We start from the raw sequence: 27,293 nt of genomic DNA on the forward strand, positions 1-27,293 counted from the left end.
GTGTGATGTTGGTGTGATAGGTGAAGAGTCCAGGCAGTTGTACTTGTGTTGGAAGTAAGCACTTGGTTGCACGTTTGGCAGACGTTTCTGAAGACACTGTCTTGTTTGAGCAAGTAATCCTTAAAATGACATCACCAATAAACATTGCTATGGTAATAAGATTTCAAAGCTGTCTACCCTGATCATGTTCTTCAGTAAACATGCATTTAGCTGATACTGGATCAGTCACACAGGATTGCTAGGAAGCTTTACACTCCAGGCTCTATTTTGGTGGCAGCACAACATATAACAAATGCTTCAGCACAAAGCAGGTCTGATGGAAATGTGTCTTAAATGTTTCTGTGTACAAGACATTAGACACTTCAGCCACTAAAAGACCTTTGACCCCTTAACATCTAGTATATCATATTTCCCAGATTGTTCAACAAATTTTCAGACAATTCTTTTAGGCTTTAAAGGGTTAAAGCTTAGAGGAAAAGAAAGCATAATCCTAAACCTCACTCTGAAAGAATTCATCAATTTTTAGCCCCATTTCCAAAAAAGTAACAATTAATTTAAACTCTATATTTAAATGAAAATAGTACAAAGACAACATCCAATGATGACAGTGAAGAAACACAACACTCGAGGCTTTTACTATGGAGCTATAGTGCTATGACAACTTGTGAAGAATGTGGTTTACCATGTTGTGTTGAATAATTAATATTGCGATTGACTTAAAATACTTACTGAAAGCAAGTGTTGCTAATTTCTACACATGCCTTCACCAATTCTGGTGCACGTTACCAAAATCCTGTGCACTAGTGTGCAATACAAGAACAAGTTCCTCTGCCTTTAGCCTTTAATTATATACCTGAACTTTTACTGCAGATATCCTTTCTAATAATTACTATTTGGTTGTTTTGTTTAGTATTTTCTTGCTGGAATATGCAATGCCTTAGCTAAGGGTTATCATCTTATCAGTAGCACAAGTTGCTAACAAAATCACTGATAATTCAGTATTAATTGGATCTTCACAGACAACGTTGTATAAGATGAGTATAAATTTATTGTATTTGGGGGAAATCAAGAAAAAAATCTCAGTTTAAACATTTTAAATACTCTTTTTGTATTCTTTTCAAATAAATACACAGACAAAAATTACAGTGATTATAGCACAGGATATCGGTACAGGTATCAGTAAAAGACACTATACCTATAAAGGAATAGACTGCGTTATAGTCCACTCTTTTTAACATAAAGCTCTGTTGTACTGTATTTAGATTAATTTATTAAATTTAGTTTTTTAATATTTGTCTTGGTCCTTGTTTGAACTACTGATGTTTTACAGTGTACGGAAAGCTTCTACATCAGTCTATTAAATCCCCACAGTCACCTAAAAGTAGCAGGACACACAGTGATGCAGCTGCAGCTTCTGCTATTCAGATTGGTCTGAATGCCCCCGTGCATTTAAAACAATTGTCCACATTAACTTTGTGCTTGTTGTTAGCCTTAAACCATTAAAACAGAGCCCTGTGCACTGTGACCAAGCTGACCTTGCAGGAAGATAAAACACATGATAAAGTCATAATAGCACATGTAATTTGTGCAGATGCTTTCTTGATCAAATAATTAGTATGAGACAACAACTACCCCTGATCCTATGTTGCTGTCAATTTACATTACTCTGTTATTTCAATAATGGAAACAGTCAGCAGCTGTAAGATAGACAATTTCTATGGAAGGGGACATGTTGTGTGTGTGGTTTAACAGGTCACAAACAATGAAGTTTCCCATTCACAAAAATTCAAGATGCTCTGGAAAGTAAAATTCACATTAAATTAAAGACACCCTGGAGGTGTTCTAGCGATTAGAGGAATGAAAGTTCCCCCTAAGTGGAGGCTGAACCCTCTGTGGACAGGCAGGGAGGACAGCTGTAGTCACTGTTAGCCACTGCCTCACCTCTGGTTCTGCTTTAGCTAATTAAAGTTCTCTGGAGTAGTACGAGCGGTTGACTCAGGAGGAAGGTCACAAATCATAGTCAAACTTGTACTCATGTGCAAGGTAGATCCTGCGGAAGATGAGTGCAGCCAAAGCCAGAGTGAGCACCACAATGAGAACTGCAGAGCCTGTGTGGCTTTCATCCTGAGGCTGATGAACTGGTGTGAAAACCGCTCTGCTGGCTGCTGACTCTCTTTGGGTCTGTTGGGCGCGACGTTGCCTGGGGCTGAGAGGACGATCGGAACTTGTGGAGGTTGTAGGTGTCTGAAGTGCTTCCGCTCTTGTGGACTGAGAAGCCTCTACCTGTGGAAGAGGATCTCAGTGTAAGCATCACTAAGACAAGGACATTAGTCATCTCATTAGTTACATTTCTGGCTCTTTGGCTGTTTCCTCAGTAAATGTCTGAAACTCACTTATTTTATAGACCTTTTCTACTAAGCTTTTAAGCTTTTGTTCTTCTGTCTTTAAAATGCTTTGAACCACTTTTAGGAGCTAAATTTTGCCTGTCCTTTAGGTCAAGCAGCTTTGGTCAGTCGGAGCAGCAGACTACAATGTCAAAAATGAGTGTTTGAAATAACACACTAAGGACAGTACAGTGACACAGTAGTTAGCACTATCGCCTCACAGCAAGAAGGGTTTGAATGGGTTGAAATACACTGGCCACAGGCTTTTTCTCTGAGACATGCAGTCAATAAGGTGAATCTAAATTGGTGTGAATGTGAGTGCGAATGGTTGTCTGTCTTTCTGTGTTGGCCTTGACAAAGACTGGTGACCTGGTTGATCTGTTCCGTCCTTCATCCTGTCTTCTTTCTCTCACCCCAGCCGGTCGCGGCAGATGGCCGCCCCTCCCTGAGCCTGGTTCTGTCGGAGGTTTATTCCTGTTAAAAGGGAGTTTTTCCTTCCCACTGTCGCCAAAGTGCTTGCTCATAGGGGATCATATGATTGTTGGGTTTCTCTCTGTATGTATTATTATAGGGTCTACCTTACAATATAAAGCACCTCGAGGTGACTGTAGTTGTGATTGGCGCTGTATAAATTTACAAGGAGCTTTTAAAATGCTTTCCAGTTAGGGACATGGGAGAGTGCACCGTAGACACCTACACATGTATGCACCTAAACACACACAAATATGACAAAGACCAAAGCAGAAATGTTATTAGTTTACACAGAACTAAAGCAGCTTTAGGTGTGCTGTAATTTCCTGTTAATAACCTAGTGACTTTAATCGCTAAGTTGCTTTATTTTGTACACACACTTTTTAAGACAGCCAATCACACAGGACAGCAGATGCCATTAAAATGGATTCATGCTGATTATATCAGACAAGGACATCATCATGAAATGTGAACAGCAGGACAGCTTGGACATGACTGCTGCTTAAATTAATTTATGAGCTTCAAGCTGATTACTGCTATATAGAATTCAGCTGTCTAGCAGAAAGAAAAAAATATTAAACTGAGAACAATAACATCTAGAGTTTGGCTACAATGAACACAAAAAACTATCTTCTATTATGGTAAACTAAATATGTACTGATATTATAAATTATAAATTTGTAAAGGAAAAAATTAAAGCATTTTGAAGCAAATCTTAGGTTGTATTGAGTAGAATTGTCGTAGATCAATAGACACTAACAGAAAAGTTTTAGAACATGCAATTTTTTTTATTTTGTATTGACAATTACGCAGTTTTAGTGTCTCATTGAACGCTGAAATGAAAACATAGTACAAATAAGCAATTAGAGTTAAATAAGAAATCATGGAATCAATTTATAGACCAAAATGTATTCTAAACTTTTGACTCATCAAAGTAGTCCCCTTTGGGAAGACCTGTGGCATTAAATATGCTTCACAAAGTTCTTCTCATATCTGTTGCTGAAGTTCCCATAAATGTGCGGCACTTGTAGGTTACTTTGCTTTCACTGTTCTGTCCAGTTCATCCCAAACCAGGGTTTAAGTCTGGAGACTGTCCTGGCTACTCCGTGTTTTTAAACTTACCATCTTGTTCTTGTTTACTGAGGTAGGTCTGACATAGCTTGGACTTATATTTTGGGTCATTATCTTGCTGTGGGATGAAATCCTGATCAACTAGGCACATACCAGAGGGTATTACATGGTGCTGCAGAATGCAGTGGTAGCTGTTTTGGTTCAGGGTGCCTCTCACGCTGAATAAATCACCAACCCTGGATCAAGCAAAACAGTCCCAGACATCACACTTCCTCCACCATGCTGAAACTACATGGTTTAGCAAAAAGGAAATTTTGAAGTGTAATCCTAAATTAGAGATAGTGTCTGTCTCCCGAATCCAAACTGGAAGCTGGTTCCATAGAAGACAGGCCTGAAAACTGAAGGCTCTCCCTCCCATTCTATTTTCAAATACTGTAGGCAAAACAAGTAAGCCTGCAGTGTGAGAGCGAAGTGGTCTAGTGGGGTGATATAGTGCTATAAAGGTAATTTAGATAAGATGAGGCCTGATTATTTAAGACCTTGTATGTGAGGAGCAGGATTTTGAATTAAATTCTGGATTTAACAGGGAGCCAATGAAGGGAAGCCAACATAGGAGAAATATGCTCTCTCTTTCTAGTCCCTGTCAGTACTCTTGCTGCAGCATTTTGGATTAACTGAAGGCTTTCCAGGGAGTTTTTGGACATCCTGATAATAATGAATTACAGTAGTCCAGCCTGGAAGTAATAAATGCATCCGCTAGTTTTCCAGCGTCACTCTGAGACAGGATATTTCTAATTTTAGAGATGTTGCTCAAATGGAAGAAAGCAGTCCTATATATTTGTTTAATATGTGCATTGAAGGACATATTGTAGTCAAAAATCACTCCAACATTGCTCACAGTGGGCTACTTTCAGTCATTGTTCAAAGGTACTGTAAGGTTGGGGAAACCTGCAGTCAGCTGAGACTAAAGAAGTCACCTGGATGAGTGGCAAAACGTTTCTCCCACTGAATACGCTACATCCAGATGAACAGAATCAAGTTTTAGGGATTTCCTTGCCTGGATGATTGAGCATGCATCAAGATGCTATAGTTAACAGTTTAACTACTGCCAGCTTGAAGACCTGTAGTACGTAGCCAATTAATAGGTTGATTACATTGAAGACTGAAGCACTAATTAATGTTAGAACATTTTTTGAGCAGGAATGGGATCTAAAAGAAATGATGATGGCTGGATGGGAGTAATTCCCTGAGTTAACTCAGAAAGATCAATTGGAGAAAAAGACTCTAAATGAATATCAATGGTACTGAAAGTAGTTGTACACAATGTTATCTCTGTGAGTTTATTATGAGTCCTTTTTTCTCTAATGGTTAAAATTTTATTTGTGAAGCAGTTCATGAAGTCATTACTAGTTAACGTTAAAGGAATGGTTGATTCAACAGAGCTCTGACTTTTTGTCAGCCTGACTACAGTGCTGAAGAGAAACCTAGGGTTGTTCTTATTTTCTTCAATCAGTGATGAATAGTAAGATGTTCTAGCTTTACAGAGGGCTTTCTTATAAAGCAACAAACTATTTCTCCAGGCTAAATGATGATCTGCCAAATTTGTGACACGCCATTTCCTCTCCAGCCTACAAGTCATCACCTTTAAGGTGCGTGTTAGAGAGTTATACCAGAGAGTTGCAAGTAGTTTTAATTTCAGGCTCTCTTTTTCACAGGAGCTACAGTATCCAGAGTTGTATGCAGCGAAGAATCGACCTCTGTTGGACTAACATTCAAGTAACCACGCTGCACATGGCATTGTAGAAGATAACAGTGGATGAATTTATCCCCACTGCTGTGTGATACATTATTATAAATTAAAATGTTATTGCATATTTTTCGCCTGCATGCATATTTTTGTCTGGATGCATTGATGATGATCATTTATCATCATCAGCAGCATAGAGGCAGTGTGGAATGCCAGCCTGTCTGAGTCTGCAGTTTTAACCCCCCCCCCCCAATTCTAGCAGCAGATGGTAAGTACTATTTTTGATATGTCCCTCCTTAGTTTATCCTAACACAGCAGCACTGATCTAAGTTGACCCTCCACAGTGCTCCTTCACACTCAGTCTCTGTGCTTCTGTGGGTAGCAGCTGGCACCAAAATCAATCCTCTTAGGCAACAAAGCTCACCCATATCACAACTTGTGAAGAGAACCCATGGTATCACAGGCTTTAAGCTACCATGACACATCTTCTACAATGTTAAACACGAGTGTTTAAAATGACACACTGGATGGACAGTACAGTGACACAGTGATTAGCACTATAACCTCACAGCAAGAAGTGTTTGAATGGGTTGAAGCTCACTATCTGGCCACGGGCCTTTTCTCAGAGACATGCAGTTAATAGGGGGAATCTAAATTGCCTATAGGTGTGAATGTGAGTGCGCTGTCTTTCTGTGTTGATCTTGACAAAGACTGGTGATCTATTCAGGATAGTACCCTGCCTCTCACCTTATAACAGCCCTCCACAATGGATAAGTGGAATATGGATGAATTGCATGGCTAGATTACGTGAAAATCATGAATTATAACCTGACAGCTTTATGTACTGTTTTCCGTAAAATGTTAAAAATGGACTGGGCTAAATACAAAAGTTGTTCTTGCAAACATTTGACAATATTTTTAACTATGAAACATGAGAATACATTTTAGCCGAAACTGAATTTTAAACTGACATTTTTTTTTCAACTATACTGTACTACTACTCTATATAAAATATTTATATATATTATATTATTTTATATGTGATATGACATACTGGGAGAGATGGCACTGTTTTGTGCTGATGCCACAACCTGTGCTAATAGTGCAAATTATAGACGAAATGTATTTATTAAAACTATGATTTACAATTTTGTACTTCCTTGGATAATCAACTGCTCCAGAAGACACATGAAAGTTAGCAAATGAATGTAATGTAAAAAATAAAAAATAATGTGGTGCTTGCAACCAGTTTTATGCCGAAAATCTACTTTGTTATGTGTTCAATATAAGTTACAATGGAGTTTTACTCAGGTTAAAAGAATGATACCGTCTGTACAACCCCTATGGTAAATTGTTGTTTCACCTTCAAAGACTCCTAGTCATGGCAGTTTTTGGAATCACCTGCCAACAGTTATGGAAGATTATGGGATCATAATGTAAAGCAATTTAAAGGGTGAAAAAGTCTTCAAAGGGAGTAAGACACTGAACACTGGTTAAACAAATCTCTTCATTTGGGCAGAGTGGGGCCGAATCTCATGTGAAGAAAACAAATCATCCTTGTTTTATTTTTAGCAAGCACATGTCTGTGCTTGTCTGGTGGGAGGAATTAACAACAGGGAGAAGAGACAATTCAGAGGACTCAACTCTGTAAACATCTGATTTCCTAGCCGACTTTATGCATGTATCATGCATGCAGAATAAAATAAAACAAAACCACTGGGATGGATAACTCTGTAGGTGGTGAGCTGGCTGCAGGTTATGTGCTGTCTTGTGTAAAACAAGAGTGGTAAAAAAATACCTACCTGTTCGGCCTGGTCTTTTTCAGCTTCTTGGCTTGCAGAGGAGGGTCCCTGGGTGTGGGTTGAAGGTTCACTTTCTCCTCCTTCATTCTCACTAGATTCTCTGGATAAACTGGACTCTGCCTGCATAAACACAGTCAATTTATGTAATCTATACCATGCCTTGCCTTTTGTAATGGGGCCAGACCTCAAATCTATATATTCATCCTACATTCCTCCAGGAGCGGATTTTTAAAGGTCAAGCTCATATTTAATGTTAATTCTCATCCTGCATAGTTCTCAAACAAAAGAAATGTAAAAATAAGGGGCATGCCTATTGAGCTACTGCAATACATTGGGGAGAACTATCTTAATAGGTATTTGCTAAATTATGCACTGACTTTATAATCTTTGTAGTGGGATTATGTTAGCTTCCATTCCAATGTTCAATAATGAACTGTTAACACAATGAACAGTGCTTTTGGCCCATCTGCTCTGTGGTTCTAATAAATAAAGGCTCTGGATATAATCTGTGGAGTTCCAGTATTCTCAATATAATTATGGAAAGTTGTGATAAGAGTTAAACAATTATGATCAAAATCAGCTTTGTTATGAATTGTCATGCACAGACAAAATATAAAACAAAAGAACTATGAATTTAACCCGCCTCATGTAACAGCCAGAGTTTGTACCTTAAAGTTGATTTGCTGAGCCAGTTCTTTAGCCGTATGGTCTTCAGCACCAGGGTTGCTATTGGGGGTTAGATCCAGGAGGGCAGAGCGCATGGTACAGCCACAGGTCTCACAGCAGAAGTCCTGGGACCTGTCAGAGAACAGGTGGCATGTGGTGATGTCATCTTGCCACAAGGACTTGTTTGAGTTTCACACTTGGAACCTTCTAGATAATGATTGTGAATAAAATTGAATTCACTCCATGACTGCTCAACCTCAAAACGGTACTCTCTATGGGCCCTACATGCCTATACACATGCCCTATGAAATCAGGGTATGCTCCTAATGAGATCACGGATGGTGTCCTGGGGGATCTCCTCCCAGATCTGGACCAGGGCATAACTGAGCTCCTGGATGGTCTCAGGTGCAACGCGGCAACTTCAGATGGACAACAAAATAATGTCCCAGAGGTGTTCCGTTTGATTTAGGTCACACAAGCATGGGGAAGAGTGAAAAGTATCAATTCCTGGAATAACCATTTTTGCCAAATGAGGCTGGGGATTGAATCCTCTGGATAAACCTAGGATCCATCCAAGGATTTCATCCCGATACCAGCAGCAGTCAGGGCGCTGTTGTCTAGCCTGTGGAAGTCTGTGACCACTGACTCACCACTGTATGGGTCATGGTAGTTAGGGGCAGCTTTGCACGCCTCAAATCAGACAGTTACTAGAACATTGTCTGCTTAACCATTTCCAATTTGCATAAAAATGTTTGGCTCAAAGTTTGGACATATATAATGCATGTTAGGAAAGTTTAGCTTCATAGATAATTCAAGATATATTTTGTTTTTGGAAAAATGGCCACAAATTAAGAAGTCAAATTAAGAAATGTCATTTAACTTTCATGCTGGATGTAGCAAATATGACAAATTGTACCACAAAAACAAAAATAGTTTAAAACCTGAGTAACTACATCTGAAATCACTAAAGTTTTAGAACATTTTCTGTTAAACTATCTTCAATTTGCCTAAAATTGTTGTTATCCAAGGTTTGAATATACAGGGTGGGCCATTTATATGGATACACCGTAATAAAATGGGAATGGTTGGTGATATTAAAGTCCTGTTTGTGGCACATTAGTATATGTGAAGGGGCAAGCTCCTCAAGATGGGTGGTGACCATGGTGGCCATTTAGAAGTCGGCCATCTTGGATACAACTTTTGTTTTTTCAATAGGAAGAGGGCCATCTGACACATCAAAGTTATTGGTAATGTCACAAGAAAAACAATGGTATGCTTGGTTTCAACGTAACTTTGGTGAATATGAGCAAAAAGCTGTGTATAGTTATACAGCCAGTGAGCAGCGTTTGGTACAAAGACATAGATTCAGATTTGTTGGATGATGGTCAGAGAATTTGCTGTTCTCAACATGAACAAAGCAAGAAAAACCAGAACCCTCACAGCAGCATATGCAGTGTGGCTCTTTGATGTATGTGCCAAAGAAAAATGTAACACCATGTGGTGCTTCGCCCATTCGGTACCAATTATAAAGTTCTAAAGACTTTTACATTGAGCTGCCCATACTTTTTAGGGCTGTGTATCAATTCCCATCATCCCATACAAACAGACAAAACTCTTGCTTCAAACATCAGTACCGGGATTACACTGTGACTGCAAGTGTGTTTGTAACAGTGACTTTCTATATCGTGTTGACTGAGTCGTGAGTGTGTATCGTCAGCTGTAATTTTTTTAACATTTACATGCCCCTGTTAAGAGCTTAGAATACTGCGTGCACCTTTAGGCCAACATCTCGGCCCTGACAGCAAGGTTTGGTGTGATATTACTAGGAACACGATCAACAGAGACGCTTAATGCAGTGGAAAAAACATGAGCAGTACAGAAAAAGATGTTTCAGTGGATTTCATTGGATTGTCTTAGAATAGCTAATCATCCCTAGAAGCAACTAATGGCCTCATATTATAGCTGTGAAGCTGTGGAATGACTCATTCTCTCAGGAACAGCACATTATCACTGTAAAGCTCCTCAAGCAAAAGGTGGCTTAGATAAATTTGGATACATTATGGTATTAAATGATCCAAATCAGAGTCTTCCTCTGGAAAAAAGTGGTAATTAGATTCTATTCAAGTCAAGTTTAGACGTACAAAGAAAAAGCTTGGCTTATTCGGCATGAGGAATTTTGCACAGCATGTCGAATGTTCTTTTTTTGGCCTCCAGTCATCGCATAACTGGACTATGACATGGTAAATGGGAAGCCTGTGTCTCCAAAAGCAGGGACCACATAGGCACAGTGGTTGGTTGATAGTTTTTCATAAAAACTACAGTTGGAACCCTTTCAGACATAAATGTCTATGATCAAGAACACATATGTCGGCTCACAGAGCTGGAAGATCTTATTTGTAAATTCCAAGACATATACTGAGAATAGCAGCAGTTATGTCTGTTACTGGCTTACAAGCGTTGTTTGTCTGTTTGTCAGCAAACAAGTGTTCACAGTTTTCAAGATATAATTTTCTTATTTTTCATTCAATTCAGTTAGCAATTCATTAGCACCAGACTGCAACAGTTGCCTCAAGGTGCTTTATATTGCAAGGCGAAGACCCTGCAATAATAAAGAGAAAACAGAAAAAACAACAACAATCAAATGATCCCGTATGAGCAAGCGCTTTGGCCACAGGGGGAAGGAAAAAATTCCTTTTAACAGGAAGAAACCTTCAGCAGAACCAGGCTCAGGGAGTGGCGGCCATCTGCAAAGACCGGTTGGGGTTAAGGGGCGGAAGACAGGATAAAAACATTCTCTGGTAGTGAGCCACATATTAATAATAAGTAATAATTAAATGCAGAGAGGTGTATAAAAACATGGTGAGTGAAAAAAGGTTACTGAAGAAGAAACACTCAGTGCAGAGACAGTCCAGTCATCTGATAGGTGAGTCACAGCCCTGTTTAGCCTCCCAGCTTGATCAATTCTTAAAAATGGTTCCCATCCTCTATGGGGTGAATTTCAGCTTCTTTCCTTGGACAGAGGTTTCTAGTTCCAAGATGCAGGACAAAGCGTTATAAAAACACCTTTATCCCTGTTGTTGTCACCGAACTCAATAAGAATGGTTTTGATTTGATTCATTTTATTTAATTACAAAAAATGTGCATTTGTCAGGTTTTATTAGGTGTGTGTGTTTTGGGAAGGGATACAAAATGCTATTATTTTTCTGTAAAGCAAATTTCCCTATGGGTATAAATAAAGTAACCTTAACCTTGGGTCACCTGATCCAGCCCTAACTATATGCTGTAGCAAAAAGGAAAGTTTGAAGCCCAATCTTAAAAGTAGAGATAGTGTCTGGGGTGATATGGTACTATAAGGTCTCTAAGATGAGATGGGGCCTGATTATTTAAGACCTTGTATGTGAGGAGCAGGATTTTTAGTTTTAACAGAGGATTTAACAGGGAGCCAATATAGGATAAACATGCTCTCTCTTTCTAGTCCCTGTCAGTACTCGCTGCAGTATTTTGGATTAACTGAAAGCTTTTCATCCTGATAATAATGAATTACAGTAGTCCAGCCTAAAAGTAATAAATGCATGAACTAGTTTTTCAGCATCACTCTGAGACAGGACATTACTAATTTTAGAGATATTGTACACATGGAAGAAAGCAGTCCTACATATTTGTTTAATGTGTACATTGAAGGACATATCCTGGTCAAAAATGGCTCCAAGGTGCCTCACAGTGTTACTGGAGGCCAAGGTAATGCCATCCAGAGTAAGAATCTGGTTAGATACCATATTTCTAAGATTTTCAGGGCTGAGTACAATAACCTCAATTTGATCTGAATTTAGAAGCAGAAAATTAAGGGCCATCCAGGTTTTTGTGTCTTTAAGACATTCCTGCAGTTTAACTAATTGGTGTGTGTCATCTGGCTTCAAGGATAGATAAAGTTGGGTGTCATCTGCATAGCAGTACTGTCAGAGGCTTTAAGATCATTTGTAACCTTGACTAAAGCTGTTTCTGTACTGTGATGTGCTCGGAAACCTGACTGAAACTCTTCAAATAAACCATTGCTCTACAGATGATCTGTTAGCTGTTAGCAATGTTTCCTTGCTATCTGGGTGTTGTACAACTACCCTTTCAAGAATTTTTAAAAGAAAAGAAAAGTTGGAGATTGGCAGCAGACAGCTGGGTCAAGTGAAGTCTTTTTAAGTAATGGTTTACCTACTGCCAGTTTGAAGGCCTGTGGAGTACACAGTCGATTAATAGAGATAGGTTGATCATACTGAAGATTGAAACATTAATTAATGATAGGACTTCTCAGAACAATCTTGCAGGACCAATAAGACCTCAAGCCGATGAAATTTTAGTGAAAATTGGTTCATGGTTACACCAAATGTGATCTATAAAAACTTCATACTACTCGCAATTTTTTATGAATCATCTTTAAACAACAATATAACTAGGTCTTGGGGGACAAGAGTACCATGCCAGTTAAGCATTTGACCTTGACCTTCATTGTCCGCGACCATTGTCCATGCTTTTCCTCGTTCCAAAGACACAACCCAAACTCTGATATGACAGAGCTTTCCACTGCACATCAGGCAGGCTCCTTCACTCGCCGTTTTTAAATCTTGTTAAAAACGCATTTTTACTCTCTGGCCTTCGACCTAGTGTGAGATGTTGTTTGCAATCCTAAGTTGGTTTTATGTACTTTATTCTTTAACTTCTACAACTCTTTACCTTCTGGCCTTTGTTTGTGTTTTATATTTGGTGTTATTGTACCACACTTTTGTCAGCCCTGTTGTTTTTAAAAGTGCTTTATAAATGAAATGCTACAGTGGTATATAAAAGGGAATGTAGAAAGCTGGACAAAACACTTTTTTGTTTTACCTACAACATCACAATGATGCAAAGTTGTATCATAGTGCTATAAAAATAGGCTGACAACAGCATGTTTTAACAAAAACATCATAAAACAAAGTTTTAGTATAGCTCATTCCCTTCAGGAGGAATTACGCTCTCTGAGTGCTCTTGTTTATTCTTTGATACTTATTTCACAGCAGTACTGTCCAGCACTACTTTCAAGAAAATACTGGCAGAGGAGTTAGTACTGTGAACTCAAGTTGATAGAACAAGAAAATGAAAGGATCCATCTTGATTCTTTAAACTATAAATAAGATGTTATGATGCAATTCCTCTACTGTTCTTGTACTTGACTTTAACCAGTGGTTTGTAACTTGTTCTAAACCCTCTGCATTTACATTTATAAAGGCATCTCTTGACTTAAGACTTTAACAATGGCATCCCTGCGTAGGAGTGTTCATTATTTCTTTAGATGTCATAAAGGGTTTTTCTGTCTTATGTTATCAGTGACTAAAGTGCAAATCTGAGCTGCTGCTGACTTGTACCCAGATGCCATCTTTATTAGGTATTTGTGATAGATTGGTTTTTGTTTTTGTTCATTGTGTTTGCAGAGATGCCAGTATCTGAACAGGGACTAAATCCAGCAAACATTATGTTAATAACTAGCTGGTTGAAGTTTAAGGTTCCTTACTATTTTTCAAATTGTCCTTACATGCAGACTGTCTTTTCACAAAGTGTCTAAAGATCAGATGTTGTCATTTCTGAATATGTAATCAAAATGAGTGTAAATGTGAAGTACTTAAATAGTAATATTTAACATTTTCATTTTAGTGCTGCCTCAGCCACTGTGTGTGTGTGTGTGCGTGTGTGTGTGTGTGCGTGTGTTGGGAAGGGGTGGAGGTGCCATCATGGAGACAAGTAGCCTTGTATTCATCACACAGTGTGTTTTCGTATCCATTTCATCTCCATGAACTAATGAAATAACCGGATGATGAAGAACTCATCGCATCTGCTAATAGAAGAGCAATTTTAGCTTGATCTTCACCATCGCTGACTTTGTACCATTTTCTCTGAGGAAAACACAGTGTGATATGAAAATTGAGTGTCTGCTCACACGTCCTCTGGAGACTGGCAGCACACAGCAACGATGAACTTGTCATCTTTCAATACCAGGACTGGCCTGGAAATGTTCTTTTCAGATTGTGATAGGCCAGTAATTAGCAATGAGGCATGTTGACTCAGGCTCAGGTGCTTCTATTACATATTTGAACGGACTTGGCTGTGTGAATATTATTTTATGAGGATCATATCCACTTCCTGCTTGCCTGCTAATTGAGGTTGTAACATTATTTCATACAAGAAGATGCAATATGCCATACTCACCTTATTACTATTCTCAACTGGAAAGACTGAAAAGATTTTTGTATCTACTAAATCTTACTTTTTGGCAAGGGCTCTCCTCTCTTCAGGAGTATAATCGAGAGATCCAATGGCACCCTCTCCTTTTGTTGGCATGAATCCAATTATAGCTATGAGGGCAGTGCGAACTGGAAGAAAAAAAAAAGAGAGTGTGTAAACAATGAGGAGAAAATAGCAAGTGAATGAAAAACACAACGTAAGGTCGGAGGGCGGGTCCATTCCACTGCAGGGCAATCTGCATGTGGTGAATAAAGCTGATTGACTATTGATATTCATTGTTAGCCTCACTTGGCCATGACAACCTGTTAATTGTCCAGTTTATGTTTATTATCTGAACTGTCTGTTCTTTAAATACATCTTGCTTGTAAATGTGGATTTGGTAAAATTATCATTCATATCAGCAGCAATAACATCAGGTTGTGTCAGTCAGAGTTCACTATAATTATATTGAAACAGTGTGTGACTTTGGTAAAAACTATGTTGTTTTCTCTGGTCCTCTGCCCAGTCGGACCTGGAGTGATGCATTTCGTCCTCAAATTGCTGTCTGTCTGAGTGGGGTCCAAAAAAATCATGTGGGCTTTATAGATCATTGGGAAACTTTCTGGAGAAAACCTGATCTTATTAGGAGAGACAGCATCCATCCCACTTTGGATGGAACAACTCCCATTTCTAGACATCTGGTGAAATTTATTAAACCCCCCAAAATGTGACTGAGACTTGGGACCAGTCTTACACACCTCTCTGCAACTTCTCTCCTCCTGTAATCCCCCCAAAACCCCTTCTTTTTAGCGGCTATCTGCTCGCAGACCACCAAAAAACAAAAGAAAAATCATCAAAAACACAATTTAAAAAAAAAAAAAAAAAAAACAACTGCACCAGAGTAAAGCTGTAAAATATGGATTGTTAAACATTAGGTCTTTTCTATGTTCCTATTCGTAAACGGCGATGATCTATCGCTCTATCGATCAATAGAGAAATAGATAGAAATAGAGAGAAATTTCAATTAAGTGACTGAAAAAGACACAAGGACGAAGACAAGAAGAAGCAGCAAATTTTAGTAGCAGCCAGTCTATTTAAATAAGGCACTTTGGTGTAAACTGTCATACTTCAGTTCTGATGACCTGCTATCTCTAACTGTGTGTATAACCTATGACCAAAGTTTGTGAAAATAGCATACACACAATACACTTCAGCTTACATTTTAAAAAATAAACAGTATTAAGTACAGACAGACCAGAAAACAGCTTGAGGAAAAACATTTGTCAAGATATTCATGAGTAACGATAACATATCTAAATAAATCAGCATATGTAAAAAATACAAATTTAAATATTTCCCAAAGAGACATCAGACAGAATGTTTAATTATGTGAAGCATGCTTTATTAAATATGCAGGCATAGCATATAAACTAAAGCAGCCACCAAGAGTAGTGAGCATAGACCTGGAACCCTACAGTTGGCCTGTCTGTGACAATCGGAAGCACTATGCAATTATCAAGTCAGGCCTCCTGTGGTCATTGCAAACAGGATCAGACACAACTTAGAGCCAACACTTTAAAAACCCAGCGGGGGAAGTCAAATCTCTGAGGCATAGCTAGCCATGTGACCTACAGTTTGTTGGTAAAAAGAAGTTAAGAGCAACCTTTGTCTTTGATTTAATTCTGTTATTGATTTGAAACTCTTCTTACTTAAGAGACGGAGGCAGTAGAGAGAAATGCTTTGAGGAAGATGCAGCATCTCCCACTGAGTTTCCACTGATTAAAGTTCCATGCTGAGAAGTAACATAAAAGCAGAACTCAGCAAACGGACTAAACGTTTACTCTCGAGGTGTATAAAAATACTCTTATATCAAGACCCTCAGCACAAGTTCATCTATCAACACCAGCACCCAAAGTGCAATATTGTTTAGGCCAGAAGCAGAGGACTGGAGTGAGCTTTGTCATTTATATTAGAAAACAAATGTTTCACATACAAAGTTCATGCAGTACTGAAAAAGATCTCTTTGTATTTAACATACTGACTTTGGCAAGCAAGCAATCTAAGGACACTAAATGCAAGTCTAAAAAGTTTTAATTTTAATTTTCTTAGAGGAAAGCACCGAGTGCACAGATCTCAAACTCAGGGGGAAGAGAGTTCCAGAGTCTGGAGCCCAAAAGTCTACTTTAGTTTTCAACTGTAAAATAACAGGCCAAGCTAGAGCAGGAACAGACAATGTAAATGTTGATGGAGAAATAGTAATTCTTCTATTATCAATTTTTCTATCAAGACAGAAAAATTGTCACCTTTATTTGAAGAGATTGGGGCGGCAGGTGGAGCAGGAGTACACTTCAGTACTTTTCCTACACATCTCATTTCACAGCTCTACAAATTCTTTTGTGGAGCTTATTTCCAAATGCAACCTCCAAATACTTAGATTACCTCAGGGAATAAGATACATATGGAGAACTGGGCTCTTGTCTCCTATACTTACTACTCCAAGAGGGCTGCCAGGTCTCGGGATGGTGGCCAGAGATGCTCAGACAAATCTTCTTCCCAACTTCAAATCTCCCATTTGGCTAATGGAAAGGAATAAAAAGAAAGTGGTATTGGTATATATGGGAAAACAGGCACAGCACATATTTCTCAAAACCTATGAACACAAACTGACAAACGTTTCGAGCAGTATTAACAAATAAAAATGAGGCTACTACTGTGCAAACGTCAGAGCTTTCAAACAAAAATCAAATTAAAAATTTGGTTCAATAAAGAACCAACAAAATAGTATCTGGCGTCAGTGAAAACATGTGAACACAGTTTTCTCACAACAAATTCTAACTTTTATCAGTCATTAAAACATGTACCGCACAGCTGCCTGAATATAGTGGGAAAAGGAATGATTTGATCTTATGAATTTTTAAATTTGGACAGTCTCATTTTTGTGGTTGTTTCATATAAATAAACAGAATATCAAACAAAAATCCACGCATTACATAAAGATCTATAACTGACTGAAATAAATATTTGATCTGTTTTCAATAAGCGCCTTCCTTATGGTCGTGCAGCCTAGTCCAGCCTTGATTTGGGTTTCCTGACCACAGCACTTCCTCCCAACGTGAGGATTCTGGTTGGTGGTCAAATACTTATTTCACTCAATGACATTCAATTCCATTTTCAACTTTTTTATATATATATTTTTTTTTACTGACATTCCATCTCTCAACATTAAAATGAAATTACCATTAAAATATGAAACTATTCTTTTTTGTATGAGAGGAATTCAGCATGGGATAAAATTAAATTTCCCCCACTGTGTGCGAGTTAATCGATTCCCCCTGTTTTATAAGTAAACTTAGAGCTGGATTTCAAAATAAGAGAAAAAAATAAAATGTTAAATGTTATGCATTCAATGTTTTAATTAAAGTGAAAAACACAATAAAGGGAGAAGCTTGAATGTCCCTCGTTCTCTTTTACATCTTGACTCTACTAATGTTTCAGCTACACAACATGTCTAGAGATGTGCGTGACTAGTTGACTAGCTGATTAATGGTCACTGTTGTCACTAGTCTACTAAGGTTGGGCGATATGTAAAAATTTTCCAACTGACATTCCCCAGTCCAATAATCGACAAAAGGCAATATACTCGCGCAGGCTTTTTGATGGGCGCTTTTATTTTTTCTGTTGACTGCTTCTCCCTAGCTTCAGTCAACATTATCAGCAAACTTACTCACGGGCAAATAAATAAATTGGTCTTGTAAAAACGATCGGTGAAAGGCTCAGTCTATCATCGATGGTCAATATATTCGCCCAGTCACCCAACCTTACTTACTAGCAATTGAATCTAATTGTTAAAAATCTCTAGATCTTACGACATCTATCGGCCGGCCCGGGAAAGGCTTGAAGTTTTCTCGGATAAGCTGGAGGTGGCAGCGAGAGGGAGGTTTGGGCTTCCCTGTTGCAGCAGGTTTGTTTTAACTGTTTAAAGTATAATGTTGTATAATGCTGAATATAATGTACGTGTAATGTTGATAACGCACGAAACGAAAAGTTAAGCGGCATGATTCATTATTGAAGAATGGGGTAAATTGTTTACAATGCCTTTGTTATTAGTTTTTGACATTTTCCATGAAACGATTTTAAAATTTAACTTCATAGTTTTAGACTAGTCAGTCTCATTTTTTCCTGGCCAGGAACATCCTTAATCTTAACACCTGAACTGTTCTGGAAGCTCACTTTCTTCCCCTATTACGTTCAACTCCCTGACTGTTTCAAAAGAAAATTGAGCTCTAGCTTGTTCCTCCAGGAGTTTAAGCCTGGGCTTGAATGGAATCAGGGCCATACATATGCTCACTGGTAAGCCTAGAACGATATTTATTTTTGATAATGTTCATTTTAGAGAATGTGCCTTGCAGTTATGTGTGAAGCCAAATATGGTCAGTGTATAAAGTTACTTTGCTTGGACCTGGGAAAGTTGTCTGTTCTTAAAAATTGCTTTTTCAGCTTTTTGATTATCTGCTGCATCAGGAGAATAATCAAATGCCGCTAAGATGTGATCTTCATCTGCATCTTACTGTGAGCAGGATGATGCTGGGAGGTTTCATGGGGTATTCTGGGGGAAGTATGATCCTGCCGTGGTAAACCCCACCATCAAAATCAGAGTCTGGAGGACCACGAACAGAAAAGTGCCACTCAAAGAGATTGTCCTGCAGAAAGAAGGAAATATCATTTTAAGTAGAGCAGGGCAATATGACCAAAAATATTTATCACAATATATATTTGAAAATTTGCGATAACGACATAACTGACGATATAATTGACGCTAGACAAAATACTTTACAACTCCACAACTTTATTAGTGCAAAAAAAAAAAAAACATCAATGTATTTTCACTTAAACAAGCAGCTGTTTTTTATGTGCATTAAAGTTATATAAAAAAATTAACAGTGCAAATGCAAATTCCTTGCTGACAGTTTAACCAAAAGGCATTTCCAGTGGAAATTGGCTGACATATCATCACCATAACCATGTATAATATCCACAAAACTTAAAAAGAGGTTATACACACACAATACGGTAATATTACGTTGAAGCACAGTACGTATCACTCCGTGAGGCTCCTGCCTACGATAGCCGTAATGCTCCGACAATCCATCAAGCGGTGCGGGTTCGTAGCTTAGCAAAGTCGTACTAAAGCATTTGACAGATTTCCGAGCGCCGTGTACGACATAAAATCATTTCGAGGTCAGTAAACACAACCAGAATTCATACATAAGGCACACGGGATTATAAGGGGCACTGTCGATTTTCAGAAAAATCAAAGGATTGATTTTAAGTGTGCCGTATTCTCCAAAAAACACGCTAATAACAACGGCCCGCTAGCATGCTCTAGCAAAAATAGTGCTTTGTTGTGTATCTGACGGACGAAAGCTAAAGCAGTTCCACACCACTGAAGTTGCAGCATTTTTACAAACCAATTCTGGTTTATCTGTTTCATTCAACGATCCGCTTTCGCCCTTCTCATTCTCTGTCACCGCCATGCTTTTTCCGCCATGTGCGTATGAAAACAAAGGCACTGCACATGCGTGTTTTACCCATATTCTATCACGATATTTCATTTTCTTATCGTTGCCTAACATTATACCGGTATTACCGTGAACGGTATGATATGGCCCAGCCCTAATTTTAAGAACATATTTCTGTCTGAGAAGACAACAGAAGGTAGGACTGGGCGAAATATCAAGTTTTTTTAAAAAAATCCATATACTTTGATACGACATATAAGATGTGACAATATCGTTTATATCGATATAGTCTACGTTCGCTATAATTATACTTGTGGAGCCAGTCTCTCTCGTCCAGGCTCGTCTCTACACGTGACTCTGCCCCGCCTCTCTTTCTCACTGAATACAACTTCCCCTTGCCCATCGCTTCACCTGCAGGCAGCGACCAGATGGACACAGTAGCTATCGCAGAGTAGCTGGTTGGTAAAAAGAAAAACAACGGCTCAAATATTTGGAGATGGTTTGGATTCAAAGTGTCAGATGAGCAGCAGAATAATGTATTCTGTAGAAAATGACAAAAAAGCGTCCCGACAAAAGGTTTGAGCTCTACCAATCATTTTCACCATTTACAGCAGCGCCACAGTGCTCGAACCTGCGTGCTGTATCCCAGACCGCGACGTCTTCCCAGCCTCCTGCCCCAAAACAAACCATCTTAAAGCCTATTATATCACTAAAGACATGGTCCCTATCGCAACTGTGGAACAAGAGGGCTTTATACAGCTGATTATCTGATATTATCAGCTGATTTGAAATAAGAAAAAAAAATATGCTAAGAAATAAAAAGTGACTTGCAGAGCTAAACATCTCTATTGACCACTAGACGAATGTTTGCAGAAGTCATAGCCAGTGTATATCTATCACTTATGAAAGTGAAACTAAGTATTAAATCCAATGAACTTACTGGAGTGTGTTTGTGTTTGTATTAGCTTGAGGATTGTGACACTAAATAAGGACCCCAGCTGAGACAAGACAAGGATATATAGTGAGATTTAAAAGGCCTAAAAGTATGGGTTATCTTATATAAAAGATTTTCAGAAAACTTGACTTCTGACCTTGAGGTCACAAAATTCAAAGAGAATTCGGAGAACTTTAATAGATATTCTATCAGTTTGAAAATCCCAGGTCACGTCTTTGATTTCACACCAATTTTGACCTGCAGTCAAGCTCACTACAAACTGCAACTGATATCTATAGGTAAAAATTTTACACACTGTAACTTGAAGGCTATCAAAACTAGTAGTACCTAGTAGTGTAAAAGTAGCGTAAAAGTAGCTGCATTGCCTGCTTATATTTTCATTGTCATGCATTGTTAGACTATAGAGTAAAGTAATAGCATAAAAACGCCAAACTTACTTCTAGTGGTTGGGCATGATAGTGCTCTGTGGGATCCCTCAGTTCAGCAGCCTCCTTCATCAGCCTCTTCACCGCTTCCCATCAAAAGAAACAAAGAAACAGGAAAAAAAGGTTACCACCTGCATGGAAAGCTACAGTACATCTGGAAAGTATTTACACCGCTTCACTTGTACCATGTTTTGTCATGTTACAGCCTTATTCCTAAACCGATTCAATTCATTTTTCACCTCAAAACTACACACAATGACCTAATCTTTCTTTCTTGCAAATTTATCAGCCGTCTGGAATCAAATGTATAAATGACTACATCTGATTTTACCTTTAAAAACTGTTTACATTGACTTGCGGAGAATATGAAAAATAACAAGCTAGTTTTCTTAGACTTATACTTAGAAATTTTCATCATTAATGGGGGACAATGTCTATAAATCAGTATTTAAGGTTTGAGTCTCGTGAAATTGTGTGTCATCAGGACACCACAACACAGAGCAAACGCCTTTTTCACAGACACAGCCGTGGCAGCAGAAGAATATCACATCAATAAGGCCCTGAGTAAATGTGCTTAAGCTAGATAAACATTTGCCAAAGAAGTGTTGAAGCAGTTAGAGCCACAAAGGGTGAACCGACATTGTATTAAATCCTGGAACACTACTGGGATGCAGCTCAAGTTCATGTTTGAAGGCAGATGAGTAAATAATTTTGGCAATATAATGTATATCTAAAGGCTGACAGCCTGAAAGCCAACTTTGGTATGTCAGTTGCTAAGAACTGTAACCCATGGATGATGATGATGAAAGTGAGGTATTAACAGCTTCATCAACATCTTCCAGTAAACTTTGTTTACTGTGTTGTTTGATGTTTTAGCTTAGCATTTTTACTCTGGCTGTAATGAAATTACTTATTAACATGGTAGTTACGGTAAACAAATAAGAAACTTTCATTTTTTAACCAGTAAACGTATAACACTATTATTTAACACTGTAGCATGCAAATACTGTAATGGTAACAACACTATCACATTACCAGATAGCAAGCAAGGCAGTTGGTGTGGTGTATAAAATGGTGTTTAATCCCAGAAGCATATACTTGCATGATTTTTTGCTAAGTATCATTGGATATCGTTACTCAGTTCAACATATCAATAACATATATATATTGCCATATGTGGCCACCTGGATTTAACTAAGCAAATAGGTACGAGCCTCCTATTGGAGAATTACTGCATGGGCGATTATCTTTCAGCTGACAAGTTATTTGACCCCAACTGGTGCAAGGAGTTGATTCTCATTTCATAAACAACCATGTCGAAAGACAAATCTCAGGGTCGTGGAAAAGATATTAGTGTGTTTGAGAAGGGTCTAATCATTGTCATGCTTCAAGCACAGTAAACATCTAAGGGGATTGCAGAAACTACTAAAATTGGGCTAACAACTGTCCAACGCATTATTAAAAAGTGGAAGGATAGCGGTGACCCATCGTCTTCGAGGAAGAAATGTGGCCTGAAAAAAAATTCTGAATGATCATGATTGGCGATCACTTAAACATTTGGTGAAATCAAATCAAAGAAAAACAATAGTAGAACTCAGGACTATGTTTAATAGTGAAAGTAAGAGCATTTCCACACACACAATGCAAAGGGAACTCAAGGGATTAGGACTGAACCGCTGTGTAGCCGTAAGAAAACCACTAATCGGTGAGGCAACCCAGAAAAAAAGGCTTCAACTTGCTAGGGAGCATAAAGATTGGACTCTGGAGCAATGAAGAAGGTCATGTGGTCTGGCGAGTCCAGGTTTACCTTGTTCCAGATGGATGGGCACTAGATAGAAATAAATGTTGTGACATTGCAGAAGCTTATTGAAACAATGCCACAGAGAATGCGTGCTGCAATCAAAGCTAAAGGCGGTCTAATGAAATATTAGAGTGTGTGACCATTTTTTTGGTGGCGACTTTTTTTTTTGACCAATACTATAATGTAAATTCCACATTTGCTCGGGTCTTAAATAACTGACCAACAACAAAATCCTTTTGCACTACCATTCCATTGGCACTCAAAGAAATTGTGATCAATGATGATTTCCTTTTTGCCAATATCGTTGTGTCCAAAACACTACAAAGCATAAAACATAGTGCTATATTTATAGTTACTACTGCATTCATTCAGATATGTCGCCACACAATTTCTGGAAAATTATCTTTTTTCAAATTTATCTTCCCAAAAATAAAACATTTAAAAAAAGCTCTGTTACATGCAAGCTAAAGATGAGAAGATAAGATAAGATAGAATTCAAAGGTGGTGATAGTTAGATTTGACAATGCAATGACAACGAAAATGATAGTGAAATTAACATGGTTTTGCTTGGATTTCATTATGACATTCTCTCATTTAACGTTGTATCTGTGCCTGGAGACACTGACAGGAACTACACTGTTCCTTATTGCCTGCTGAGTTTCATATTCATTTTCCATTTTTGGCTCTGTCTTAAATGGTAAATAAACTGGTTCTTGTAAGATGCTTTTCTCCTCAAACTGAACATTCAAAGCGCTTTCTATTCAACATTCAGACACATACTCCAATAGATGCATCAGAGAGCAACATGGGGTTAGTATCTTGCCCCAAGCAGATTGGCATGCACAATGGAGCAGCCAGGGATTGAACCACCAACCTTCCGTTTAGTAAATAACCTGCTCTACCTCCAGAACTGCAACTACCCCCATAGTAGGCAGAGATGACAAGAAAAGCCTTTCCCACACAACTGTCTCTGCAGAAGTCCAGTAACAGGCCCAAGGTGATAATCCTTATATGCCAAATCATCTTATGCAACACAAATGTTGACTATTTGCCACTAGGAATGACTCACACCAGGTCCAAAGGGATAAAAAGAGACACTGTTACATAATAACAAGCTAACACCAAAGACGTGAAAGGCATAGACAAGAGAATGAAAAGAAAAAGCATCTCCAGACTGTGCGCACTTTTTATTGCTCGTCTGCTGCTATCACTACTATTATAGCATTTAGCTAAAAAAGGAGACCTAAAGCGCTACAGGTATAAAGACCTGCTCTCAAAAACCGTCAAAGGTTTAACGCTCTAATTGTTTAAAAGATTTAGAGCATGTTTAGCACCATCTACAGATGGCGCTACAGAAATGTAAGCAAACAAGACTGATGTGGAGATTTTTGTTTCTATGTACACGCTGATGGATGTCAGGATTCCTGATTGTTCTATAGTGAGAAACCCGGTTATGTTTGCGGTGTGATGGAGCAACCACATGTTTTAAACAGTTTGAGTGTGCTTGGGACAAAGACGACACCATTTTATTGCATAAAATACAGCTGATTGCATCTCGTGGACTGCTTTGCAAGTTGACTGCATCGCTCTGTATACCCGGCCGATGAGGAGACGAGGGAGGAAAAAGTAAATATATAAACAGTGTGTTTGACTCCAGCTTGTCAGTCCAGTGAGTCACCAGTTCACCAGCTAAAAATAACACTTCATTAGAGCTGATACTAACAAAACTTTGCGGTTGTATTTACCTTAATTTAAAGAGCCGTTAGTCGCAGTAAACCCATCAGCAGATAACCTGGAGAAGATGGGGTACGTAAAAAGTGAAGGGGGACGTGTTCACGGTCACATCCAGCAGGTGACACAGCTATTCCACCTCGAGTCACTACTGCACAGACTCTGACTCCAAACGTGCAATATGGCAGCTCCCACAAGTGGGAAATTTTGACTTCATTTTTGTACTATGGAAGGAAGTGCAGCCAGATCATGCATCTTTTCTACAGTCATTTGTTGTGAAGGGAGAAGAAACAATGCTGTCCCATAATTCATTGCAATGGATCATCCTACCATTCATGAAAACCCATCAACATAATAACCAAAGTTTCACAGAAATGGTCATTTATAAGTGCATTTAGCACTTCATGCCACAACCTGCTGATGTATTAAAACATTACAAATACACTTACTTAGCATTGTGGAGATGTTTGAAATTGTTCATTTAAAGAGGGTTTCTTTTTCAAAATAACCATCAATTGCCTGTGTCTATTACCTATTACCTATGTGTCTATTAGGAAACCTGGGTGAGTTTCCTGAACATACTAACATCTTGAGAGGATGCTATTTAGTCCATTTGATCAAATCGGTGGCAGAACAAATTCTCATTAAAGCAACAAGTTCGCTTATGAAGTGCTCTGTAGTTATCTCAGTGTTCATCGCTCCTCGTTTTAAATCTCATTTGTCATTTTTAACCCAGATCAGTCACTCTGAGGGGAAACACAATCTCCAGCAGCTCTGCGCTCAGGAAACAAGGCATTGTGATGACATTACATTATGTTGAGGACACAGCTGCCCACTAAACTGTGTCTAACACTAGTTAATGTGGGCATGTTTCCTGTCAGCAGCAGACGTTAGACAGCTGACAGGTGAACAGGATGTATGCATGACTGAGGGTCCTTCAAGCTGATCGGTGGTGTCAAAAGGAAAATGTCAGCTTGTTATTTATGTTACAGAAAGACAGAGGAAAAAGAATAGCGGTAGACTTTCTTTCTTTCTTTTTAAATTGAGATAATTTAATTGTTGCCTGAAGCTAATGTTGAGACACATAAGCATTTGTACGAGCTGGAGATGTTGCCCTTTCTTGCCAAGGTCTTTAATCTTGTGAAACTGCAAGACACACTGGCAAAGTGAGAAGACCATTTGATCTGCGGAACATAGAGAGTTAACGTAAAAACCACTTAACCTGGAACACTGGAGTCCAATTCCTTGTTTGTGGGCACAAATAAAGATGTTTCTGATTTCAGTTCATTTCTGTCCCAGTGAAAACTGAGAAACTATAAGTAAGGCTCACCTCTAAACACTCATTATCAGGGATCAGTGAAAAGGTTTTGGACAGCTGGCCAAGTTTTGACCCTGCCAGAACAGCTTTGAGCCATGCACGCAAAATGCAACTATCATAATCACAACAGACATAAGACATCATTTATATTCGGCGTTAAAGACTTTGTGCAATATACTGCAAACTGCACAATATTTTTCATTCCCATTTCCGTGACTCATTTAAATCTTCTTACGAAAGTGAAAGTCATAAAAATACTTATACTGTTTTAAAACGTTTTTTTTTTTAAATAAACATTACGTATTATTGCTGTGGGTTGCACACCACCAGCATGCTTCCTATGTTTCTTAAAGTCAACCTTCAAAATCAGCCGATTAAATCGTCCCCTTGATCACTAATATTACACAAGCAGCTAACGACAACGCTGAACACGCAGACGTGTCCTTAATTACGTGTGTAACGTCAAAGAACTCCGCAACACGAAAAGTGCAGGGACAGAGCCAGCCGGTACAGTTACAGTAAAAGAGAGATGGTTTGCTCTGAATACCGAAGAGTTTAAAAAAAATAAATAAAGCATCCCACACAACAGGAAGAACTCAGAAAAAATACCAAATAAAGGTGCCAGTGTAAACATTTAGATTGAGACGGAGGCTAATAACAGTTAAGCTAATTAAGAAACATTAAAGTGTTGGATTTTAGCTGTAGGATTTATCCTAGGGTTCTGAAAGCTGTAGAAGTTTTTTTGGGATCAGGCTTACCTGGACTCTTAAGGTTGTATTTGTTCTCCATCCTTAAAGAAACTGGGCACTGTCTTGAAGTTGTATTGTTTTCGTTTTCAAATACCTAGCTTTCAAATATTAGCGTTAGCTTCGCTTAGCAGCCCGGGTAGCTTGCTTCGTTCTTAAATCTGAGCGATACAGCTCAAACCGAAGGTCCCGCTCTCGCACTGGTGCTCCAGTCTGCAAGTGAGACAGAATGTGTTTCAGTAATGATGGGATATTTTTCAACTTCTCTGCTGTTTAGGTTTTGAAACGGTTTCTCTAACCTTATCGACGTGACGTCATTTACGGAACGTGAACAGGAAGTGAAATCTGAGGCTACGCAAGGAGTGCGCACATCACTGTTAGAAACGGTAATGGCATTAGTCTGGAAGCAAATCA

General features: G+C 38.6%; 1 protein-coding gene across 2 annotated transcripts; it reads right to left on the reverse strand.

Moving 5' to 3' along the window:
- Nucleotides 1-27,293, reverse strand: ube2j1 (ubiquitin-conjugating enzyme E2, J1). Of its 2 annotated transcripts, XM_085131823.1 has the most exons (9): nucleotides 27,179-27,293; nucleotides 26,892-27,092; nucleotides 21,296-21,369; nucleotides 18,953-19,084; nucleotides 16,876-16,960; nucleotides 14,428-14,533; nucleotides 8,144-8,273; nucleotides 7,472-7,595; nucleotides 1-2,279 (listed from the first exon to the last, which is right to left on the reverse strand). In XM_085131823.1, exons 2-9 carry the CDS (start codon nucleotides 26,920-26,922, stop codon nucleotides 2,008-2,010), a joined length of 954 nt encoding a protein of 317 aa, XP_084987949.1. In that variant the 5' UTR covers nucleotides 26,923-27,092; nucleotides 27,179-27,293; the 3' UTR covers nucleotides 1-2,007. The 2 variants fall into 2 exon arrangements, with proteins under 2 accessions (XP_084987949.1, XP_084987947.1); XM_085131821.1 differs by having other exon boundaries at nucleotides 26,892-27,223.

The sequence above is a fragment of the Neolamprologus multifasciatus genome, chromosome 15, assembly GCF_963576455.1.
Source record: "Neolamprologus multifasciatus chromosome 15, fNeoMul1.2, whole genome shotgun sequence".
Taxonomy (NCBI): domain Eukaryota; kingdom Metazoa; phylum Chordata; class Actinopteri; order Cichliformes; family Cichlidae; genus Neolamprologus; species Neolamprologus multifasciatus.